At 38.2% G+C, this 23,903-nt stretch overlaps 1 protein-coding gene across 6 annotated transcripts in view; it reads left to right on the forward strand.

The window, feature by feature from the left end:
* LOC132189054 (calcium-transporting ATPase 10, plasma membrane-type) overlaps nucleotides 1-23,903 on the forward strand; it is a 45,326-nt gene that overhangs the window by 19,152 nt on the left and 2,271 nt on the right. For all 6 annotated transcript variants that reach the window (XM_088510345.1, XM_088510344.1, XM_088510346.1 and 3 more), the window contains 21 exons: nucleotides 14-91; nucleotides 172-243; nucleotides 1,244-1,327; nucleotides 1,407-1,489; nucleotides 1,592-1,700; nucleotides 1,836-1,891; nucleotides 2,601-2,643; nucleotides 2,749-2,832; nucleotides 3,873-4,010; nucleotides 4,099-4,164; nucleotides 4,254-4,352; nucleotides 5,270-5,380; nucleotides 10,876-11,046; nucleotides 11,151-11,210; nucleotides 20,000-20,164; nucleotides 20,289-20,405; nucleotides 20,926-21,024; nucleotides 21,599-21,736; nucleotides 21,823-21,923; nucleotides 22,369-22,414; nucleotides 22,570-22,704. In XM_088510345.1, the coding sequence (XP_088366471.1) occupies nucleotides 14-91; nucleotides 172-243; nucleotides 1,244-1,327; nucleotides 1,407-1,489; nucleotides 1,592-1,700; nucleotides 1,836-1,891; nucleotides 2,601-2,643; nucleotides 2,749-2,832; nucleotides 3,873-4,010; nucleotides 4,099-4,164; nucleotides 4,254-4,352; nucleotides 5,270-5,380; nucleotides 10,876-11,046; nucleotides 11,151-11,210; nucleotides 20,000-20,164; nucleotides 20,289-20,405; nucleotides 20,926-21,024; nucleotides 21,599-21,736; nucleotides 21,823-21,923; nucleotides 22,369-22,414; nucleotides 22,570-22,704 (2,055 nt within the window). The remainder of the gene's footprint in view (nucleotides 1-13; nucleotides 92-171; nucleotides 244-1,243; nucleotides 1,328-1,406; nucleotides 1,490-1,591; nucleotides 1,701-1,835; nucleotides 1,892-2,600; nucleotides 2,644-2,748; nucleotides 2,833-3,872; nucleotides 4,011-4,098; nucleotides 4,165-4,253; nucleotides 4,353-5,269; nucleotides 5,381-10,875; nucleotides 11,047-11,150; nucleotides 11,211-19,999; nucleotides 20,165-20,288; nucleotides 20,406-20,925; nucleotides 21,025-21,598; nucleotides 21,737-21,822; nucleotides 21,924-22,368; nucleotides 22,415-22,569; nucleotides 22,705-23,903) is intronic.

The following is a 23,903-nucleotide window of genomic DNA, read 5'->3' on the forward strand; positions in this document are numbered from 1 at the left end:
TATCTTTCCGTAGGTTCCTACTGATGGTGTATTAATATCTGCTCACTCTCTTGCCGTTGATGAATCGAGTATGACCGGAGAGAGTAAGATTGTGAGCATTTCTACCTATCTTGTGCTTTTAATTTATAAAACATTAGGTTTTCTGTTTTGATTTTATTTTTTCCCTTTCAGGTTCACAAGGGTTCCAAAGATCCATTTCTAATGTCTGGCTGCAAAATCGCTGATGGCAGTGGCACCATGATGGTAAAATAAGATATTCTCTGCTCTTTTCTTTTCTTCGCTTACTTTATTTTTGTTAGTTATGATGAGAATACGCAAATGTAAGAGAAATGGGGTGAATATTGTTCTCTGTGTTCATTCCTTTCATTTAACAAAGACAAAATAGTATAAACAATGGAGACTAACCAAGAATTAAACCCTATATCCTTGCTCTGAGACCATGTTAGCTATGATGAGAATAGGCAAATGTAAGAGATATGGCTTGAATCTTATTCTCCGCATTCATTCCACATACATAGGAACTTTATACAATGTTCTGGATAAAACAGCTCACAGACACAGCTCATACTAGGACAGCTCTCTAGGTACAAGTACATAGCATATTATTCTCTTACAATTTTCTTAACTGTGTGTGTGGTGTTAATCTTCATAAACAATATATGAAGTCACGGTGAGGTTTTTTAAGTAGACTATGTTATATATTTGAATTTCTATGAGTACCATCAAAAACATTGAACTACCTTTAAATTTAATAATTCTTCTTCTTTTTTTTTTTTTTGATAAGTAATGATGATATAAATAAAAAGCACAAAGGGGCGCAACTCACATACACGGGGAGTATAAACAGAGAGCGCCTAGGAGGGAGAGAAATGAAAAAGAAAATCAGAGAAATTCCTTCATCTTCTTCCTTCTCTCTCTCTCTCTGTTTTTTTTTTTTTTTTTTTTTTTTTTTACATATGCATTTCTCTTTTTTGACAGCATACAAATATCATGCTCAATTGTGGATCCATCTCTTTAAATTTCTCCATATCTTACCTATCATTGTTTTTATTTCGTAGGAGTGCCCCTTTTTTTTTGCTGGAAATAGTAACAATTTTATTTTGAAGTCAAATATCAAGTGTTGTACTTGTGTTTTCAAAGCTTTACCTCATTTTCTTTCTCTCATTTTCCACCAACTTGCTTTGCTTCCTTACACGGGCTGTATCTTCCCTTTTGTTTAGTATTCTTTTTTTTTTTTTCCTAGGTAACTAGTGTTGGGATCAATACTGAGTGGGGATTGCTGATGGCTAGTATTTCAGAAGACACTGGCGAAGAGACGCCGTTGCAGGTCAGCCATTTTATCTTCACTCTTTCATGGAATTACTTGCTTTGCATGCTGTATTTACTTGTAAAATGAATTGTTCTAGGTACGCCTAAATGGGGTTGCAACTTTCATTGGAATAGTTGGACTTTCAGTAGCTCTCGTCGTCTTGGTTGTTCTTTTGGGAAGGTAACTCAAATATTGGGCTTGATCTCTCTCTCTCTCTCTCTCTCTCTCTCTCTCTCTAGTAAGGAAGTGTTGTGGATGACCTTATAAGTTGGATGTATGTAGATATTTTACTGGCCATTCCAAAGACGCAGATGGACGTGTGCAGTTTCAAAAAGGCATAACTAAAGTTAGTGATGCGGTAGATGATGCCATTAAGATTGTTACTGTTGCGGTATGTATTTTTAATTTTTTAATTTTTTAATTTTTTTTTATGCTTGTGTATGTGTAGATGTAGTCATAAAACTTACACAGAAATTTGTTGGTCTGTTGAATATATTGGTTTATGACCCACGTTCAACTATTTTAGGTCACAATCGTGGTAGTTGCAGTGCCTGAAGGGCTTCCTCTAGCCGTTACTTTGACGTAAGTTTGCCTAGCTTTATTTACTATTTCCTTAGGTTTCATAACTTTTTTCATTTACTCACGAAAAAAAAGACTTTCTTCATTCATGTGTCACATGATCTCAAAGAGTGGTTGTGTCCAAAGTTTTTGGTCAACATCTTTTCTCTAATTATTAGACTTTCTTTTAATCTTTCACCTCACTATGTTGACCTGTGTTATTTATTTTCCTTTTCTTTTTTCCATGGTCCATTTGATGTATTCGTCCTAGACATATGACACCAATGTTGGGGCTCCTTAGTATCACTTATATTGTTCAGTTTCACCTAGTAAATAGTCAATGCGGGAATTAGTTCTCATGCAACACTATCAAAATCTCATCGCTCAATATGGTACTTAATTTTCTTGTATGTCACAATAAATGCTTTATTTTTTTAAAACTTCGATATCCTTTGGGACAGCCTAAAAATGAAGGTATCCAATTTTTTTGGTAAAGAGGAATTGTAATTTTTATATGTGCGTATGTTTTTATGTTCCTCTCATTTCTCAATTGTTTCTTATAGTTGTCTTCTTTGTATATAACATAGCCTTGGCTATTTACTTTTTTGTTTCTTATTAACTTAGACATTAATAATATGCATATCTAAAAGTATATGAAATTTAGTTGGTTTATCTCTCTATTTGTGTTGTATTATTTGTTTTCCTTAATGTTTTCTTTTTTACTGTGATACAGCCTTGCCTACTCTATGAGAAAAATGATGGCAGATAAGGCCTTGGTATGTAATGATGAAATTTTCCAACCCTTTGCTTACTTTAGATCTTAAATGACACGCACACACATGCCGTGCAAGTATATCTTTGTAACACAAGTCATGTTGTAGGTGCGAAGGCTTTCTGCATGTGAAACTATGGGCTCTGCCACAACCATATGCAGTGATAAGACTGGAACATTAACTTTGAATCAGGTGAATTATGAAGCTATTGATTGACTTAATCTTTTGCTGAGTGGAAGTGCCTTTTGGTGGTAGGGTTTTATTGGTTGATAAGTAATTGTTGATTTTCGGAGTGCATTTGACTGCTGGTATGGATTTATGAACTGGCTATGCCTGCATCCTTGGCTTCTATAAAAGTACTTTTGTCCTTGGCGGAAGCTCTATATCCGCCCTTGACTTGAAGACTAAATAGAATTTCAATTGGCGAATCCATCCTAACAGAGGAAGCAATTCGGATGTTATATCTCTATTCAACATAGATCATTTTGCAGGCCCATCCCTTGTTCTATAGATCATTTTGCAAGCCCATCCCTTAATCTGGTTGTAACTCTTTCTCAAACATATAGTTTAGGATGCATAAAGGCTACTGAATAAGGTTAACATTATATCATATACCTTGAAAACAATTTTAAGAAAATCATTGCATTGACATTTAAAAAAAAAGTAAAGGTATGATTATAACTACTTAGCACATTCCTTCACTTCAAGAATTCAACACACGTAGAAACTTAAGCAAACATTTACGAACAATTATTGTCTGCTAACGCTTTTGTACATTGTTTATTCTTTTCTATTGTTTGATCGTCCTAACACTTATTTCGTATTTCAAGTTCGATTCTTTTCTTGAGTGATCACACTATGCATGTTCAATTTACTACAGATGGATCATGCAAAATGAGCTTATTCTCATGCTTTTTAGAGTGTAGGTCTCAACACCACTTACATCTAGTCTTCATAGGGTTTTAAGTCTCCTTAAGGTCCCTTGGACAGATCTAGTTCAGGCCAAAAAGATAGTCTTTAAGGCCTTAACGTTCAACTAATGTGTTTGTGTGTACTGTAATACCAGCAACGTGTCAGCGAAGATTACTCCGCTGTAAACCATGTGTTCAAGGATAGCATGGTTTGGACTATTAGAAAGACAACTCAAAAAGGGGGATCTTATTGTTTTACTTTTTTTTTTTTCTTTCAATGTATTTATTTTTATTAATTGTGACATAATTTTGTGTTGATAGATGGCTGTGGTTGAGGCTTATGTTGGTGAGAAAAAAACTGATCATCCTGAGAACAAGTCGGAGTTGTCTCCTGTGCTATATTCTCTACTTATTGAAGGCATTGCACAAAACACAAATGGTGGTGTGTATGCGTCTGAGGTATTCTTTTTCTTAGTAAATGATTCTGCAAAATCTGAAGTTGCAGACCTATCCGCAGTATGATAATACTGTAACTGGTCCCCTGCAGGGTGGTGTAAATGTGGAGGTTTCTGGGTCACCAACAGAAAAGGCCATTCTTTCTTGGGGAGTTAAGGTTAATTCTTTAACTATATACCATTTGCCACTTCTCTGGTGAATTTATTTTGTAAGACTAATGAAAGTGATGGGTGTGTTTCTTCATAGCTGGGAATGAATTTTGAGGCCATCAGATCCGAATCTTCAGTTCTGTATGTCTTCCCCTTCAACTCAGAGAAAAAACGAGGTGGCGCTGCAGTGCGACTGGTAATGCTAATGCATAGTCCTTTGCATTCAGTTATCTTGTTGGTATTTGCATGTACTCAAAGCAAATAAATGCAACTCATCCTTGACTTATGCCAATTGATTTTCTGATATTGCATAGGGAGTAACAGTCTCTTTATTAATAAGTTTATTGTGAATCAAACGATAGTCCACTTTACTGAACGGGACTTGGACTCCATATGTTAGGTAGTTGTTCAACATTGTTATTATTCATCGATTGATATTACATCCAGAGTAGATGGGTAATTCCCTTGGCATTGCTTGTCACGTTACCTTTTTCTCTTTTTTCTCAAAAAAATAGTGATTGCTTCATACTAATACTATGTTTCCGTGAAGAGCAGAACTCTACAATTGCTGGATGAAAATTGTCTAGGGTACCCTGATTTCATGGTTTGTTCCTAATGTTGTATATATGCAACTTCGAAATAGATCCATCCACCTCCAAAACAAAATTGCTATTGTCGGATATGAAACTAGTGTCAATAGAATAGGTATTGCATACACAACTTACTAACACAATATTCTTGATATACCTAAAAAAAAAAAAAAAAACAATATTCTTGATATATGCTTCATTATCGAAATTGAGAGGATTGTAGTAAGCAATTGGGATATGCAAGTAGTTTCAAGAGAGATGATTTCATAGCTTTACATTGGATTAAGAAATGTATCTTGGAAAATTATAGAAGTCTTCTTCCACATACAACTCTGTGTCGTGCTTTGTGATGGAATGTCCACAACTCAACCTGTAAATTGTGTTCTCTGTCTATAAGAAATTTTCGTGAGTCAGGGAATTGTTATGTGCGAGTTCAAAAATAATTTTGTAGATACTATTTCTTTTGCATATGATGAATCATCATTACTAATGACTTGTTATTATTTTATTGCTATATTTACAGCCTGATGGTCAAGTTCATATTCATTGGAAAGGGGCTGCTGAAATAATTTTAGAAGCATGCACTCAATATATTGATGCAGCTGGTCAGTTTGTAGCAATGAATGAAGATAAGGTATGAGAGTGTAATTGCTTTTCAATATTTACAGCTCTTATTATGGTAGTTAAATGGGTTGTTAAGATTAAGTCTTGCTTCTACTCATGACCTCGTAGTCTTTGGAGAACTATAGTTAGAAGGTCCTGCAAGATTTGCTAGCGGTGGTGCGGCTGGTGCTGCGCGCTAGGGTTCGGCGTGCTTGTTATGGAACGCAGCTTCTCTTTTGAAGCTAAAACCTTCTGCCTTTCGACAAAGGTTGGGTGTCCTAACCTTCGTCTGGAGGAAAGGAGAAAAGGATTCGTGGGGTATATTTTTGCGAGCATTTAGTGTTCATTGTGGTTGGTGGATACGGTGGAAGCGGCGATTTAAGCTCAGGTGAAGGAAGAAATCGCCAAATCTTACCATGAGGGTGATAAGGCCATGGGGGAGGTAATAAGGCCGGAAGGTTCTTGGAGGTGTCAGTGTTGGTTGAGGGTGGTTGCAAGGGAGTCATTTGGCTTCCGGAGGGACGCTTTGGAAGGGGCTGGCGGCGTTTTGCAGGAGAGCTTCGGCAACTGTTGGCGGCCCAGTTCAAGTTGTCCAGTACGGCGGACCATGGGGTTCCATCTTCAGTGGGGCTTCTCATGGATGCTCCTTCGGGGGGTTGAATTCGGGAGGTCTTTCGTGGATGTCCTTCAATCTACTTTGGGCGTCGAGGCGAGAGTAGTAGACTACAAGGTGTGTTACTCGAGGTCTCTCGATTTGTTTCCGGGGTCGTCTTGCTTTGAATCGGAGTTTGACGGTCTTGGGTTGCGTTCTGCCGTGGATTGCTCTGCGTTGGAGTGCTTGCCTACTCCTCTGGCGCTGGCGGCTGGGTTTGTGAGTTCGAGGAAGAAGAAGAAGGCTAAGATCGGTATTAGTGGGTTGTTGAGGCTTCTAGGGCAAATTCAACATAAGTTGGACTGGGTCCGTGCTGGGGTTGCCTCGAAGCCCAAACATAGGAGGAAAAGGGTTCGTATTTTGGGCCTAACCAATTCTGTTTTGGGTTGAGTTTCTGGGTCGGTCTTTGAAACTGGGTCGGGTCAAAAATCGGATCCGGATCAAAACTCGGATCCGGGTTCGGATCTGAATTTTTCTCGAATTCTTTGCCTTCGGAGCCTGTTTTTGCTGTTGCGTCGCTTTTGGTGCCTTCTTCGGGGCTTCCTCTGGTCTCTGAAGCTGTTTTGGAGCTGTTGGCTAGGTCTTCTTTGAGTTTGCATGTTACGGGTTTGGATTTCGGCGATGGGTCTTCCCCGGCAGAGTTCTCTCTCTCTCCGGTGCGAGTTCTAGGCGAGAATGTTGGGTCTGCCAGTGATGGGTCTTCTCAGTGAGCTGCTCTATTTTTGGATCCTGGTTTTTCTGTCAATTCTGCGGAGGATTTACCGGCGAGCCCTTTGCGCAGGGACTGGGACGATTCTTTTTCTTCGGTGCCTGAAGCCCACTTGGGTGCGCCTGTGTCTTCGGAGCTTTCTAATTCAGTGCGTCTTTCTGTTCTCAAAGAGTCCTTCTCTGTTCCTTGGGAGGTGGACTTTCCGGCGAGCCCTCTTTGCAGGGATAGGGAGGTTCCTTTTTCTGGGGGGGAGGAAACTCGGGTTGTTCGTCCTTCTTCTCCGGCGAAAGGTTTGATTCGTCGTGGGTTCTTTGGTCCGAGAGCTATCTCTCCCTCTCTGGTGGTGTTGAAGTAGTCATCCTTGTCTTCTAAGGGAAAGGACCCTATTCCGGAAGTCTCCCACTTTGCCGGTGGAGGTTCATGTAGGCTCTACTGTCTCACCTACCTTGGGGTGGCTGAGCTGGTCTTCATTCCCCTACTGCTGCCTCTTTGCTCTTGTCTCATGTCTGCACTTCTCTCTCGACTACTTCCCTTTCTAATGGGGCGGTTGAGATGGGTAGGAGTCTTAGCCGTCCTTTTCCTCGCATGATAGAGAGTGGTACTCTCATTTATTCCTTTGGTTCCACGTCCCAACTGTGGTATACCCGGAGGGTGATGGAAAAAGTCGCAAAGCAGCTACATAAGAACAAGGTCCTGCTTGCCAAGGTTGTGGTTGATACTTCGGTGGAAGGGAAGGAGGGCTATTCCGATAGGGTGCTTGATGCGATGAACCTCGCTCCCGTTGTGGGGTTGTCTTGGGGAGGTGAAGACAAAAAACTTCGGGACCTTTTTTCCGTCATTGATAAGAGGGAGCTCGTGGTTGAAGCTTCTGCTCCTAAGGTTAAGGGGATGAGGGAGCTCAAAAATTTGGATTGCTCCATCTCTCCGGTGAAGGGCCAGCGTCGGCGGGGATTTTTGGGGTCGAAAAATGCATTTTCCTTTCACCCTAAGGTGCACTAGGATTCTCCCTGAGGTGCACTAGGGTTTTTCTTGGTTGCTTGGTTGGGTTCCTTTGTATACTTTATTGTGTAGTTAGAGGCGCATTGCGCTTTTTTGATATATACTACATTACTTATAAAAAAAAAAGTATTTGGAGAACTGCATATGATCTTTTATTGAACAATAGAGATCACCTTTAGATCTCTACATTGATTGGTGAAGATGGGTTTTGTGAGTTGGTTTTACGTTGAGGCTAAAGCTTTCGAACTTTCGGTTTTGTTCTCCGTTTGGTGGAAATGGAGTCTTGGATTTGCCCATGTTGCGTTTTTTGGAAAGCTATGTGTTGCTTAATTGAAATCCACAGTGAAGGCGATGGTGCGGATTCCATAGGCGATGGTGTTTATCAAATCGTTTAGAGTGGGATCAACGGGTTTGGGCTTAATTTTGATTTTGATAGAAGGTTTTTATGGTAGGAGTTGGCTAGTTTGCTTAGTTGGAGGAATATGCCTTACATTGGAGGAGACTTCAACGCCACCTGCTTTGCTAGTGAAAGATTGGGTGTTTGTGCATTTTAGTCTTGCCATGATGGAATTTTCTAATTTTATTTTGAGCATGGCCTCAAGTACTTCCCTTGTTAGAGGGACATTTACGTGGTCCAATAATCGGGACCCTTCCTCTTGGTCAAGAATTGATAGGTTTCTTGTTTCTCAGGAGTGGGGAAGCTAAGTTTCCCAATTTATATCAAAAAAGGATGCATAGATTGTGCTTTGACCACTTTCCCAATCTCCTTGATTGTGGTGGTTCCCAAGGAGGCAAAAGGCCGTTTAAGTTTGAAAACACGTGGCTTAAGGTTGAAGGCTTTGTGGATATAGTAAGGAAGTGGTGGTCTTCTTACCAGTTTCAATGTTCTCCTAGCTTCATTTTGGCTAATAAACTTAAGGCTTGGAAAGCTAATTTAAAAACCTGAAAAGAGCAGGTGTTAGGCGACTTGGAGTCCCATTAAAAAACCCTTATGGAGGAAGTGAGAGTTTTAGTTGCGAAAGAGTAGTGGAGGAAATCCTTGGTTACCAGTGTGTTGGAAACAATCACCTTAATGGAGGAGATTAGTTGGAGGCAAAAGTTTAGGGCTCTTTGGCTTAAAGAGGGTGATAAATGCATGAAGTACTTCCATTGGGTGGCTAGCTCAAATAGGAGAAACAACTCCGTTGAAGCTGTGACTATTAATGGCTCGGTCTTTGCTGATCGTCCTCCTATCAAGGATCACATTGTGCAATACTACGATAGTCTGTTTTCATAACAATTCAACAAGCGGCCTAATAAGCTGGATGCCCTTGTATTCAACTCCATAGGTGCGGTGGAAGCCTCTAGGCTAGAGTGCTCATTTGAGGTGTGTGAGGTTCCTTGAGGTGGTGAATGGTATGAACAGTGACAAGGCACCTAGGCCTTGATAGTTTTTCTATGGCTTTCTTTCAAGCTTGCTGGGATGTACTCAAGGTAGACATTATGGGGGTGTTCCATGATTTTTATGCCCGTGATAAGTTTGAAAAAACTCTTAATGCGACCTTCGTTACCCTCATTTCAAATAAATCCGGGGCTATTGACCTTAAGGACACATGATCAAATCTCCATAAGAACAAAATTTGCGCTTTCTAGTTGTTTGGTGTTGCATGAGTTATGCCTCGGCGGGTGAGGAGTTGTTAGTGAGTTGGAGGGTACAATTGGGAAACGCATAAAAGAGAGTGGTTACCCTTATACAATAGTATACTTTCCAACTTGCCTACCTCTTACTTGTCCATATTCCCTCTCCTTGTGGGTGTTGCAAAACGCATAGAGAACTTTCTTCATGATTTTGTATGGCACAGGCTAGGCGAAGATTTCAAATTTCACTTGGTAAGCTACTGCAAGGTATGCTCTCCGATCTCTGAAGGAAGGTTGGGTGTTCATAATTTGGTGAAGTTCAATTTTGCTCTTTAGGGAAAATGGCGCCCAAGGTTGGGGATCTTTTTTGTCACGCTAGGTTCGAGTTGTGGTGTGGGTACAAGGTTAGATTCTGGCATAATTTGTGGTGTGGGTACAATGCCCTAAAAGAAGTCTTTCTAGATTTATATGGTATTGCTTGTGTAAATGATGTTTCAGTAGCGGCTCACTTGTAGTCTTTTGGTGACTTCAATTAGTGGAACATATGTTTTGTTAGATTGATTCATGATTGGGAGGTGGAGGTCTTTGCCTCGTTCTTCAATTTGTTGTACTCATTTAGAATGAGATGGGATGGTAAAGACAAGCTTTGGTGGTCTCCCTTCAGAAATTGTTCATTGTTAGCTCCTTCTTCGGTGTCATTGCTTGTAACGATGGCCCTCCTTTCTTTTGGATGAGTATTTGGCATACTAAGTTTCTTTTGAGAGCAGCCTTTATTGCTTGGTTGGTGGCCCTAGGGAAGATGCTTGTTATGGACAATCTAAGGAAACGACATGTCATTGTGGTTGATGGTGCTTTATGTGCAAAAAGAATAGGGATTCCGTGGACCATCTTCTCCTCCATTGTGAGGTCTCTTGTGCCTTATAGAATGCCTTTTTTAGTTGTTTTGGGCTGTCTAGGGTGATGCCTAGTGGAGTAGCCGACTTGTTTGCTTGTTGGTAGACTAGTGGTAGAACTCAGAGCGCTGCTGTGTGGAAGATGGTGCCTTCTTGCTTCTTGTGGTGCCTTTGGAGGGAAATAAATGACAGAAGTTTTGAGCACCACAAGATGATGTTAGCGAAGCTTGAGTCTTTTTTCTGTTTAACTCTTATACTTGGACAGCTGCGTTTGTAGCTCTCCCTAGGTGCTTAGTTTTCAGGAATTTCTTGTTCTTTTTCTTTTTTTTCCCCCCCTTCTATCTAGATGTTTCTCATGTATACTCCATGTGTACCTGAGTAAGGCTTTTCGCTTTTTAATTATATTTCAAATATTATTAAAAAAAAAAAAAAGGTTAAATGGGTTGTTTCCGTTGTCACTTTCTTTTTCCAGCTTGGATATCATATGGGTATGTGTTAAAATACCCAAATTTACCTTGAGAAAAATGTTATCAAGTTAAAATTTACCTTGCGATATAATAAGAATTTTGCTTTTCTAGATGTATACACTGCTAAATAGTATATGAAACCTTTTGCTTGTTATGGTTATAATTGGTGAAGTTTTATTTGGTTTGCAGATGATATTTTTTAAGAAAGCTATTGAAGACATGGCAGCTACTAGTTTGCGCTGTGTTGCCATTGCATATAGATCATATGAATCAGAAAAGGTTCCATCTAATGAAGAGGAACTAGTTGAGTGGACATTACCTGCGGATGACCTTGTATTGCTGGCTATTGTTGGTATAAAGGTATTTCTCTAGAAGATTTTACTCGAAGCATGCTATTTTAGCATCATCTTTTGAAAGAGAATACCCATGTTACTGCTATAGCTTATGTAGATATCGCAATGCAGGATCCTTGTCGACCTGGTGTCAAAGATGCTGTGCGACTTTGCCAAAATGCTGGTGTTAAGGTAATTGTGTGTTAATTTTTTTTTTTAGTTGCTTGTAATGTTGAAGAACTGTTTCTGTCTTTGATCATATGGTTTCCGCTATGATTGCTAATCATATGAGTTCTAGTGGGGTAAAGATTGTTTTATATGCATCTTCAATGGGTAAGAATGACATTTGGACTGGACGCTTTTTTTTAAAAAGAAATTAACAGATGCTTCTATATTGTGGGTACTGTTTTGATTGCTAATCTAATGAGTTCTAGTGAGGTGACGGTTTATTTTATATGCATGTTCAATGGGCAAAATGTCATTTGTACTTCTGTTTATTTTTGAATTGACTGGTTTGGGTTCCTAATGTTATTCAAGGAATGGGTGTGTTAATGTCCCTGTGATAGTGCTTCCAGGTTAAACCATCCATGTCATTCGCCATAAACATATGGAAATTCTGTTGATTGGGTTAAGTGATATTTGCTTTCCTATATACTATAATATTTGCTAGGATGTATTTGTGATATGGCCAAAATCAGAATTTACACATTTATTTATTCTTTTTAAAAAAGGTGATTGGTGAGTTCATAGATTCAATCCTATGGGTGTAGTGGTTATGCTTTCCTATAAATAAGGTTGCAAATGATAATTAATTATAATGTTTGGTTACCAAATTGTGAAATGCTATGTACCATATTTTTATCATACAAGATTGATGTAGCAGTCTACCAATCCTTGGAGATTTTTTTTTTTTTAACATTGATTAATCCAAGGGTTAGTTGAGACTGTCATGTTATCATTGTGAGATAAAAATATAGTTTTTAGCAAAAAGCCAAACAAAAAAAGCTGAAGCCTGAGAAATTAGGGCTAGGGGCATATTGTTTTTCTTTTCTTTGGTTTATCAATTTAATTTATTTCTCTTCCTGAACTCAAATTGTTGGCTCATCTTTTGGAGGGGAGAGAGAGAGCAGTCATGTCTTACCAGAGGAAGAAATCTCCCATTTTTGTCCTTTGCGCTTGTTCACAAACACAGGCACATTTGTATTAGAGATAGACATACATAAACACTCAAAAAATAAACACAGACCCATGCCCACATAGGCCGACATAGAAAAAGCAACATTGATAATTGGCAAGGGGGTTTTAGTGTTTGGTTGATGGTGGTCTTGATGTGTAAGCCCCATTATGAAGGATCGGCCTGAGCCTTTTGCAATAGTGGATTTGGGTGGTGGTCTTGATTGGGCAGCTAAGCTTTTCAACAAACAATCCAACATGGGTGTATCTTTAGCAGAAAATTAAGTAACATGTGAGCATGTTACATGAGTCGCGTCACTGAATTTAATGGAAGTGGGATGGAACTGTTTGATTAAAACAATCAGATACTACTGGCGGTGTGAGGTTTTTTTCTTTTTTTTCTTTTTTTTTTTTTTTAAAAAAAAAAAAAAAAAAGAAGGGAAAATTGAGAGGGGTCATCAAAATCAGCTTAAAGTTTTTTGTGCGGCCAATATCTTAGTCAATCAAGCCTGCTTAAATTCTTGGTTGCTAGCAGATGCCAATGACCGAGCAACCTGCTTAGGCCTGGCTCTTGGTCAGCTTGCATGTGTGGAGGGCTTGGTGCATACCTATGCCACCTCCATGCCTTGTCTATCCATCCCATAACAAGCATCTACTTATGCCCATACAAACCAGTTAGCATGAAATGACAATCCAACCCGCAACATTCTAAACACTCAACTCACCCTAGCCAGCCAATCCCATTAACCTAACTTGGTGGTATTCGGAAATGTGCTGAGCTGCAACGATTGAACTCATAGGTTTTGTAATGCGATATGTCCCTGCATCAAGCCGTGGGCCCTAGTTACTGGTATTTTAGGCCATTCAAGGTGATGCTACCACCTAACAAACTGATTGGTGTTTTAGGCCATTCAGCCATCAACAGTCGGTCACTAAACCCCTATGTTGTTGCCAATAGTGAATCAAGCCTTCACACCCAACCAAACACGCTCCAAAACCTTTGTTTTACCACCCCGCCAAGCTGCCATGCAACCCGTCAATGGATGCTACCATCCAATCTAAAACAACCAGCATTGCCTAGCCTGATAGTTCAAATAGGCCAACCGCCAGGCCACCCTTCTCTGCAAACCACACAAATCAATGCCAATTTTGCTCAAACAAACACAAACAATCACAATAAAGGCTATTTGGCCTAACCACAATACAAATTCAGCTAGAATTTGAGACAAAATTTAAAGAAGAAATTTGAAGGAATCCAGCTCAACTCATATGGTTCGATCATGTATTGTCAAGCTTTTCCCCATCAGCATGTGGCTTGGCCATGCAAGACAGTGAGTCGTGACTTCGGCGTGAAGCTCTGGGTTTGCTTTTGATGGTGGACAAGGTGGTGGCAGACTAGAACCACACGTGGGTTGCACATAAAGAGGACATGCTCGAGCTCCTCAACTGATGAGCCACCATACAACTCCCTCCTCCCCCCCCCCCCCCCCTTCTCTTTCTCTCTCACACATACATCATCCGGTCCCACTCTCTCTCTCTCTCTCACACACACATTCTCTTATTACCCACCGAGAACCACCATTTGTTGGCAAAGAGTAACTACTCCAACCCCAACCATTCTCCTTCCATCACATTATCCTACCTTCCTCCAAAAACAAATCCGAGAAAATCTCAGTCTTAAATGAAAGGCTGACCTTATCTGTGAATTATCAAGAATGTCAGTAACTTGCAGTTGGGAATTTGGAAACTAAAATTTTCCTAATTAATTAAAAAAAATTCTTAAGATGGTTATAGTTGGAAAATATTAAATCCATTGTTGAGTAGGGTAATGTGGAACTGGCGAACCCCAAGGGGTTGGCTCAGTGGTTGGACAGCTTGGGACTTTGAGTTGTCTTAGGTTCGAAACCCACCGAGTGCAAACTACTTCTTGGGGCCATCAGATTGGGGGCTTCACCCCTTGAATTAACCAAGGTGCACTTGCGGGAAACTCCTCACCGAGGGCCTGTGCACCCCCGGGATTATTCGGAGCGAAGCTTTGGATACATGGTGCCAAATGAAAAAAAAAAATTGGTACAATATTAGCCATAAGCACAAGAGGTAGGGCAAAAACAAATTTATTGTTCTATCTTTGTCTTTTGCCTTACTTTCACCAACTTCATGTAAAACCTTATCCTTAGACACGGTAAAATAGTATTGTGACTTTAATCAATAAATCCCCCGTTTTGTCCTTCAACATCTCCATTGGATAGCTTTGCCCACCTTCAAAAGCTTTGATGTCTTTGTTATAAAAGCAAAGTATGCATCTTCAAATGCTGACGATTGAAATATCCTCAGAGGAGTTTTTGCAGGCAGAGTAGTTTTTTCCATTAAAAATCCCATCAAAGCAACCAACTATTCACCAAATAGCCTAAAAACTATTCAAACAGCTAACAACTTGACCAAATAACTCCCAACACAAAATTAAAATTGCCCCAAATTTAGATGGAAAACCTATGGCTCTAATAGCCATTTGTTTTGAAAAATTAAAATTTTAAATAGCAAACAAGTAAATAAGAGAAAATTAAAGAAGTTAATAATATAAATTGTGGTTGATAAGTGGCCTGAAGATCTATTAAACTACATATATTGGAGGACTACATCATGCAAAAGCCACAATTTGATCTAAAGCCCCACGTTTATTCCAGGTCTCACTTAGACCAAAGCCGCCACTTGGATTGAGGTCTCTAATTGGATCGAAGTTTGCAAACCCTTAGTACCAATATCTGTATTTAGGGCTTGATCATCACTCTCCTCTCTGTAGTGTAGAATTACCACCCTCGCATGGGAATTATGCACCTTGTTTCTCTTCTTAATGTGGGATTTACTAGAACAAGGCAATTTAGAATAAATACGTATATAAATAAAATATTCTTACATTCACAAAATACATACTGCATGACGTATGGTGTGGGGAGATGGAAGTTTATTAGGAGGGATTGGGAGAAGTTTTCTAGTTAGTTTTACTAGATCTGAGGTGGGGCATGGCTCCAAGGTTAGGTTTTGGCATGAAGTATGATGTGGGAGTTGCCCTTTAAGGAGGGAGTGTATCTGGAGTTGTTTACCATTGCCTGCCTTAGGGATAGAGGTGTCAGCCCGATCCTGTTTTTCGGTTTTTGGCCAAAACCAGGAATCGGAACCGGGCTACCCCGGTTCTTGGTTTTGGGAAACCGGAACCGGTAATTGGGTCCTGGTTACTGGCCGGTTTTGGTTTGTACCCGGTCCCGTAACCGGTTTTTTAATAAACTTGTTTTTTGGGCTTATTTTAGGTATTGGGCCTAAAATAAGCCCATTTTTTTTCATAAGTTGGCTTATTTTTAAAAAATTTATTAGTTTTTTTGGCCAAATTAAAGGGGCTTTGTTGTGATTATTCCAAATAATTAAAAAATAAACCTAAAAAAGCCCAAAAATCCTAAAAAATCAATGTTTTGCCTATATGGGCCTTAGAAATAAAAATTCAATTTTTTAAAATACCCTAAAAATCATTTTAAATTAGGTACATAAAGAAAACATTAAAACAATAAAAAGTAAAAACAAGTATGTAAACAAACCAACATGCACAAGAAATACCCCTTTACTACAACAATTCAAAACCCAAAAAAAAAATAATAATAAAACAAGTATTTAAATAATCTACCAACCAAAAGAAATACCCCTTACAATAAAAATAGTTCATAAACATATTACAAAGACAATATTACGCAAGCTTCAAAAATCGTCAAATCATCCAGCATGTCACACGAGCTTTAGAAATCATCTAGCTATATCTTGTGAATAAAACAACAAACAAAGTTAAGAGGTTAATATTAAAATCATGGCATTTTAATATCATAATATATAAAATGTCAAACTATGAAAACATAGTAAATAATGAAAAGTAATGAATTTATAATCATTTAGTTACCATGCTCATCATAGCTTTCCATTCCCATAAACTTCTGCAGCTCCTCAACGTTATTTGGGTATCTCTTTAACCAGTCTTGTGTGCAAATCAAGGCCTCAAGTAAAATGGAGATAATGAACTCCTAAATGAATCTAATATACGTCCTCCATTGCTGAAGGCAGACTCAGATGCAACAGTGAAAATAAGAATGGCTAATACATCACAGGCTACTTCTGCGAGAATAGGATATTTGGGTGCATTAACTTTCCACCAAAGTAAGATATTAAAATCATGGGTTGTTGCTTCACACCGATCAGACAAATATCGATTCACCTCCGACTTACACTCCAAGTCGTTCTCTTCTTGGTGTTGGGAGAACACCTTCAAAAATTTCACATCTTGATCCTCCAAATCTTCATCATCAACATTTGAAAAAGTAGGAGTTGAACTTTTTATACCTACATCAGAGTTAGATAACCCATCCTCCCCATGAAACAAATTGTATTGATCCCACAAACGGTTCAAGAGGGAGTCCACACTTTCCTCGATAAATTTCGCCCAATCAACTTCATTGCATCTTCTCAACCAAAATACTAACCCCTTTATCTTGGAACATGGGTCAAGAACAAAAGTCAAATACAACAATAAGTTAATCCTCTCCACAGTCTCCCAATACTTATCATACTTTGTTTTCATATCAAAACTCACTGAACGAAGGATAGGATTATCACTAAAAATACCATCATTCAAAGTATTTTGAATAATACAAAGTTGAATGAAATATGAGTTGGAGTTGACATTTTTTGAACTAGAGAAATTCAATGCGGCATCATAAAACGATTTCAAAAACCTCACAAATAGCCTAGCATTTTCCCACTCAATAGAGCTAGGAGCAACAAAATGATTACTCTCATCCTCCTGAAGTAGGGCAAAAGCTTTTTCATATTTCTCAGCTGAGCTCAACATTAAGTACGTAGAATTCCATCTTGCTTGAACATCTAGACATACCATCTTCGTACATGTAATCTTTTCTAGCTCTATACATGATTTAAACTTTGCCATTCTCGCTGGTGAGTACCTCACAAATTTCACTGCATTCCTTATATTAGAAACACAAGCACCCAATCCTTTCAACCCTTCAGTTACAACAAGATTTAAAATATGAACGGCACACCGCATGTGAAGAAATTCACATCCCAAAACAGAATAAGGCTTGGCCTTCAACCTCCTTTTCAAAAACTTGATCATCGCATCATTGTTTGTAGCATTATCAACAGTAATAGTGAACAAACTATCAATCCCCCTGTCCATCATTGTACTCTCCACCAATCTTCCAAGATCATCACCTATATGACTAGAAATTATGCCAAATTTGATTATTTTCTTATGCATTATCCAATCATAATCTATGAAGGTAGCGGTAACAACCATATAGTTCAAATTTTGAAGAGATGTCCATGTATCAGTAGTTATGCAAACCCTTTTACCGCTCAAAACATTTTTCAACTTAAGTTTTTCTTCTTCATATAGTTTCATGCAATCTTTCTGTAGAGTATTGCGACTTGGTACCATGAACCTTGGTTCAATTCCATTCATCAATTCTCTAAACTTATCACTCTCCACATGCCTAAAAGACAACTTCTCTTTGATGAAATACCGCACAACCAAATTTCTTAAATAAATCGGATCATAGTTAACAAATCCTACTCCTTGATTGCCTTCTATTGTGGCATTTGCAACAAAGTTTGACCTTTGGGTATATTCGATTTTCTAAGTGGAGAGGTCGGACATCTAGTGGTAAGGTGGCTCATCATGTCTGAAGTACCATTTTTCCAGTGACACCCTAACACCCTATTGCAATCATTGCACATTGCCTTTGTGTTGTTCTTATCAACTAGTTCTATTTTTTTGAAATGATCCCATACAACAGACTGATTCACCGATGGTTTTCTGGATAGGTTCGTTTGTGATTGCAAGGTATCTGTAGATGAAGTTGGATTGGTTCCAGAATTGTCACATTCCAATTGCATACTAGGACTATTTGTCTCCTCCATCTATTAAAAGTGTTTAGATGTTATACACTAAAGTGAACAATATATACAAATATTACAACAATAAATATAAACTACCAACAATAAATACTTTATATATATTCAAACAGTATATTTCATTGTGAGCCTAAGAAATTGTAAGAACCAAACTTTATGCAAAGAAAGGCATCAAATAAGTGACCCAATTGGCCAAATTTCCAGATGCTTAAGACCCCAACATCAGAAAATGAACAACTACTACAATCAACCCAATAAACCCAACATCAGAATTCCATCAAATATTGTTTAGATGTTAATATTATACACTAAAGTAACAATATATATAAATATTACAACAATAAATATAAACTACCAACAATAAATATATATGTATATAAATATTCAAACAATATATTTCTTTGTTTTCCATTTTTCCTTCTCTCCAAACTGATTGTCTGAAAATTTCAACTTAGCAAAATAATCGGCCAAAATTACACCATGTTCTTCGCTGCTCATCGTCCCACTCCCACCAAATCCAAAATTGCAGCGCCCCAAATTAAACAAGCCCATCACAAATTTAATGAACATGCATGTAAATGAAGTAATGAACACTAAAAAGTGTTGTAGATTAAATTTTATCCACTAAAACCAAGCAAAACAAAAAAATTTCCATGGATCAACAGAGAAAATATCAAAGAAACCCAGAAATAAAAAGTCCAGACCTGGCTGCTAGTGCTCATTGCTCGGCTGACGGAGCGAGAGATGGAGACGAAGCGAGAAAGGGAGGCGAAGCGAGAAACGGAAAGAGAGAGGCCGAATGGGTGTGAGAAATGTTTGAAATGAAGATTCACCGAATGGGTGTTGTACTGTTGTGAAATGAAGAGGGGGAAACAGGAAATGGAATGGCCGAATGGGTGTTCACTGAGTGAAGGGGAGAAGTGAAATGAAGAAGAGAAGAGAAAATGGAGAAGAGGAGGCTTGTGGCGTGACTCGTGAGAAATGAAGATGAAGGGGAGAGCTGGAGAAGTGCTAAACCTAAACCTAAGTGTAAAAAATATATATATATATATATATATATATATATATATATATATATAAATAAAATGGAAACCCGGTTCCCGATAACCCAGTAAAAACCGGTTACTGGAACCAGGGTACCCGGTTTTTGGATTTTTCAAACCGGAACCGGAACTGGGTCCCCGGTTTCCTGGTTCCGGTTCCAGTTTTCCGGTAATTTTTGACACCCCTACTTAGGAATACATCCGTGGCAGATCATCTTCAGTTCTCTAATGGCTCCCCTCAATAGAATGTTAATTTGGTTAGAGCGGTGAATGATTAGGAGTTCGAATTCTTTACTCCATTCTTTGATTAGATTGAGACAGGATGGCATTGCCGCATAGACGAGCTTTATTGGATCCCCTCCAAAAGAGGGTAGCCTAAGGTTTGGTCGTTTTATAATGCCTTAATCCCCCATGATAGCACTCCTTTCCCTTGGTTTTTAATGAAATTTGATTACTAATCAAAACATATTGCATATGTATAGCATCATATCTGAGGTATTTCACTGTTGTGTCATCTAGTGTTTTATTTGTATCTCATATCAGTAATGTTACGTAATCCTATAGCAGAAAATATGTGAAACTACTGCTAGATTTATCAATTAAATGAATACTTAATTTTGTTATGTACTTTTAAAGAGGTTCATGAAAAGCCATATGTTGCTTGTTTGGTGCTGTTTTGGGTTTCATTTTCTTGAATAGGACTATGTTGATCATGGTGGTACGCCGTGTGTGTAATTATATTTTTGTAAATATGATTCAACTTATTGAAAGGAGTATACATTTTTCTCTGACCCACAGGTGCGCATGGTCACTGGTGACAATCTTCAAACTGCGAAAGCAATCGCATTTGAATGTGGAATACTGGATTCTAATGCAGATGCTGCTGAGCCAAATCTCATTGAAGGAAAGACATTTCGTGCCTTGCCCGATAAGGAAAGAGAAAAAGTTGCGGATCAGATATCTGTATGATTTACTACATTCATGTCATTGTTGGTTTCAATTTTTTTTTTTTCTTATGTGTATATGTTCTCTAATTAAATTATTGTGGTGAATTTGGTATAAAGATTAACCATTTTACAATCTATAGGTGATGGGGCGGTCTTCTCCCAATGACAAGCTTTTGCTTGTGCAAGCTTTGAGAAAGAGTGGACATGTTGTTGCTGTAACTGGGGATGGCACTAATGATGCTCCTGCTCTGCATGAGGTTTGACAACATATTCTGTTTTATGTTCCTCTTGTTGTTTTATGGAGTTTTATGTTTGGCAATGTCTTTTTCTATAATTGTTGTTGTTCCTACTACTAGTAGTGTTGTCTATAGAGTTAACATAGGATCGGTGAAGTCTGTAAATGAATCTGTTTGATTATACATATCTGGATGTAGTGGCATGGACTATTTAATACAATCTAATAAATTGGTTCCTGATCCTCAAAATGCCCTTTTTAAATGTGTGTTTTCCGATTAGCAATAAAAGGGGTTCTCAGGAAGTTTCCATTTTGGCTTTGGGATAGACCAAAGTAAATGCGAATCCAGGTGACTGTTTCCATCAGTGGTTTGGCTGTGAAACTTGTAGCAGCTACTTTCTAGAGCCTTGTTGTCTTGCCTTTGACGTTTGAAATTTATTAGACTTTAAATGATAATTTTTTTTTTTTTTTTCAATTTTTAAAACATAGTTTTGTATTTCTTGATCTTGATTTGTATTTTTTTATTTTATTTTGGAGTTTAGGCAGACATTGGTCTTGCAATGGGTATTTCAGGGACGGAGGTTGCTAAAGAGAGCTCCGATATCATTATTTTGGATGACAATTTCGCTTCTGTTGTGAAGGTCAGTCTTGTCTTATTAGTGCTTTTTCTTTTTCAGTTTTTCTTTTCGGATGAATGGTGTGTAGAAAATTTTGATGCCCTATGTCCATTTAAATTTTATATATTTCTCGTACTTGTATGCATTGTCCACTTTCAAGAGCAAATGTCTAGCACTTCCTTTTTGTTGTAAGCAGTAATGACTTTTTGTTATGTTTAGAGTTGATTGTAGGGAAAGATAAACGAGCAAGAGAGAATTAGGTATTATGGACCATTGCTGCATGGACTGGGGTGAACATATGGTGTTTTGATTTATTTAAAAATTTGCAAATGGATACCATTTCAAAAAAGATTGCTCCTTGATCATTGCAGCCTTTTAATGTCACTTTAGTTTATGTTCATGATCATTGACTTCTCCTGCTTGAAGGTTCTTTTTGTATACTTTTAAGATTCCCATCCCTGTTAAACGACACAATTGAGTAGAATTGGGACTCCCTAATTCATGAGATTGTCTTTTAGACTATCCAGGCGTAATTTCAATTTTTTAATTTGAAAAAGCAAATGGTTAAGATTGCTTAAGTTTTGCCTACTGAATGTAGGTTGTGAGATGGGGCCGATCTGTATATGCAAATATTCAAAAATTCATCCAGTTCCAACTTACAGTGAATGTAGCAGCTCTGATTATAAATGTTGTGTCAGCTGTTTCCTCCGGTCAAGTCCCGCTAAATGCAGTGCAGGTGCTCTCTCTCTCTCTCTCTCTCTCTGTGTCCATGGGTCTGTGTACACTATACTGATGGCTCGATGTTCCTTGCTCTTTGTATAGCTTCTCTGGGTTAATCTTATCATGGATACACTTGGAGCTCTAGCATTGGCTACTGAACCGCCAACTGATCACCTGATGCACAGGAACCCAGTTGGTCGAAGGTAACAATTTTTGAATCATGGGAGCTTTAATTTTTACTGGTTTTCTTGAAACTAAAATTTACCTATTATTTAATATTCAATTTAGTGTCATGCTATGTCAATCTGGCCATTTTGGAAAAAATATGTTTTCCTTGGGATTGAGAAAGGTTTTGAAAGTTATATTCTTGTCTCATGTTCAGAGGGAGTTCACTAATTACCTTTTGAATGGTAAATCAAAAAATTTTAGTGCCTGTATGGATCAATTACTTTTTCAGGACCAACCAGGAATTGCGTTCCTTTTTTTAAATTTTCTTTTTTCTGATAAGGTTATTTGAAGCTTTTAAATTTTTATTGGCCGACACTTGTATTTTGAGATCTTTTATGAAAATGATCAACTTGGTTACTGTTTATTGCTTCCTTGATGGTTTTGTGAAATATAGTGATTGATTTATTGCATGTTTCCCAGAGAACCTCTTATAACAAATATCATGTGGAGGAACTTGCTGATACAGGTATCTGTTTCTTTTGTGGCCAGTACTTATGTTACTGTTGAGGAATCTTCATGTCATTAGCTATGTTACTATTGAGGAATCTTCATGTCATTAGCAGTGTGTTTCAGTTGTCTGTCTCGTTAATGTCAGCATTAATGTTGATTGTGAAATTGCAGGCTCTATATCAAGTGAGCGTCCTGCTTGTACTTAATTTCCGAGGTAGGACTTTACTGCATTTGGAGGGTGATAGCAAAGTACATGCCGAAAAAGTGAAGAATACTTTGATATTCAATGCCTTTGTCCTTTGTCAGGTAAATGTTAACTTGCCAAATTAAGAGGAAAATAATTTTAATTATTTAAGCTTCTCTTTTCTTGAATATGATTAGTTGCTTAAATATTTTTGGGTGCATATTTTGACTCACTATAATTTGCGTAAGAGGAACCTTGTGGTAGTGGAGTGGTGTTGTATGTGCAAGAAAACCGAAGAGTCTGTCGATCATCTTCTTCTCCACTATGAGATCGCAAGTGCTCTTTGGCATACTATTTTTAGTCGGTTTGGGTTGTTTTGGGTCATGCCTTGCAGGGTAAGGGACTTGTTCGATTGCTGGTGATCGGGAGGACGTTCTCGAAGTGCGGTAGTGTGGAAGATGATCCCTCTTTGTCTTATGTGGTGTATATGGAACGAAAGAAATGCTAGATGTTTTGAGAATTCCACTAGGACTGTAGAAGAATTGACTCATCTTTTCTTTTTTACTCTTTACTCTTGGACGGCCGCTTGGTTAGCTCCTTTAGTGATTAGTTTTTCTGACTTCTTATTTCATTTTTCTCCCTCTTAGGCGCTCTCTTTTTATACTTCCTGTGTATGTGGGTTGCGCCCCTCTGCGCTCTTGATATATATCATTATTACTTATCAAAAAAAAAAAAAAAATTTATTCCTTTAAAACTATATCATCATGTTATGAGTGAACTTGTGAGTGTTGAGTCTCACATTGAGAAGATATAAAATAAAAGAGTACTTAATATACCTAAGTGGACCTTAGCTCATTAGCTTAGGCTTTTGGACTAGAGTTGTGTTCAATTATGTATATTAATATACTCTTGATAAAAACTCTATAACTACTTTATCTCCCAACAAATGGTGTCAGAGCCATTGTTAGTTTCTTAGGACAGGTGTCTAGACGTGTCGGGTTTGGAGTTGTGTCTGCATTCGCAACTCTTGACGCAAGACACTCTTGGAAATGTAAAAAGATTCACAAGCGAGGTGGGGTTGGGTCAATGTGAAGAGACTCACAAGTGAGGGGGAGATTGGTGTGAGTGCACTTGTGAGTGTTAAGCCCTACATTGAGAAAATATAAAATAAAACAATACTTAATATACCTAAGTGGACCTTAGCCCATTAGCTTGGAGTTGTATTCAACTATATATTAATATACTTTTGGTAAAAACTCCATAACTGCTTTATCTCCCAACACACCATTACCCAAAGGTCCTATAGCTAGGGTATTAGAAA

Source organism: Corylus avellana, chromosome 9 (assembly GCF_965113065.1).
Source record: "Corylus avellana chromosome 9, dhCorAvel1.hap1.2, whole genome shotgun sequence".
NCBI lineage: Eukaryota > Viridiplantae > Streptophyta > Magnoliopsida > Fagales > Betulaceae > Corylus > Corylus avellana.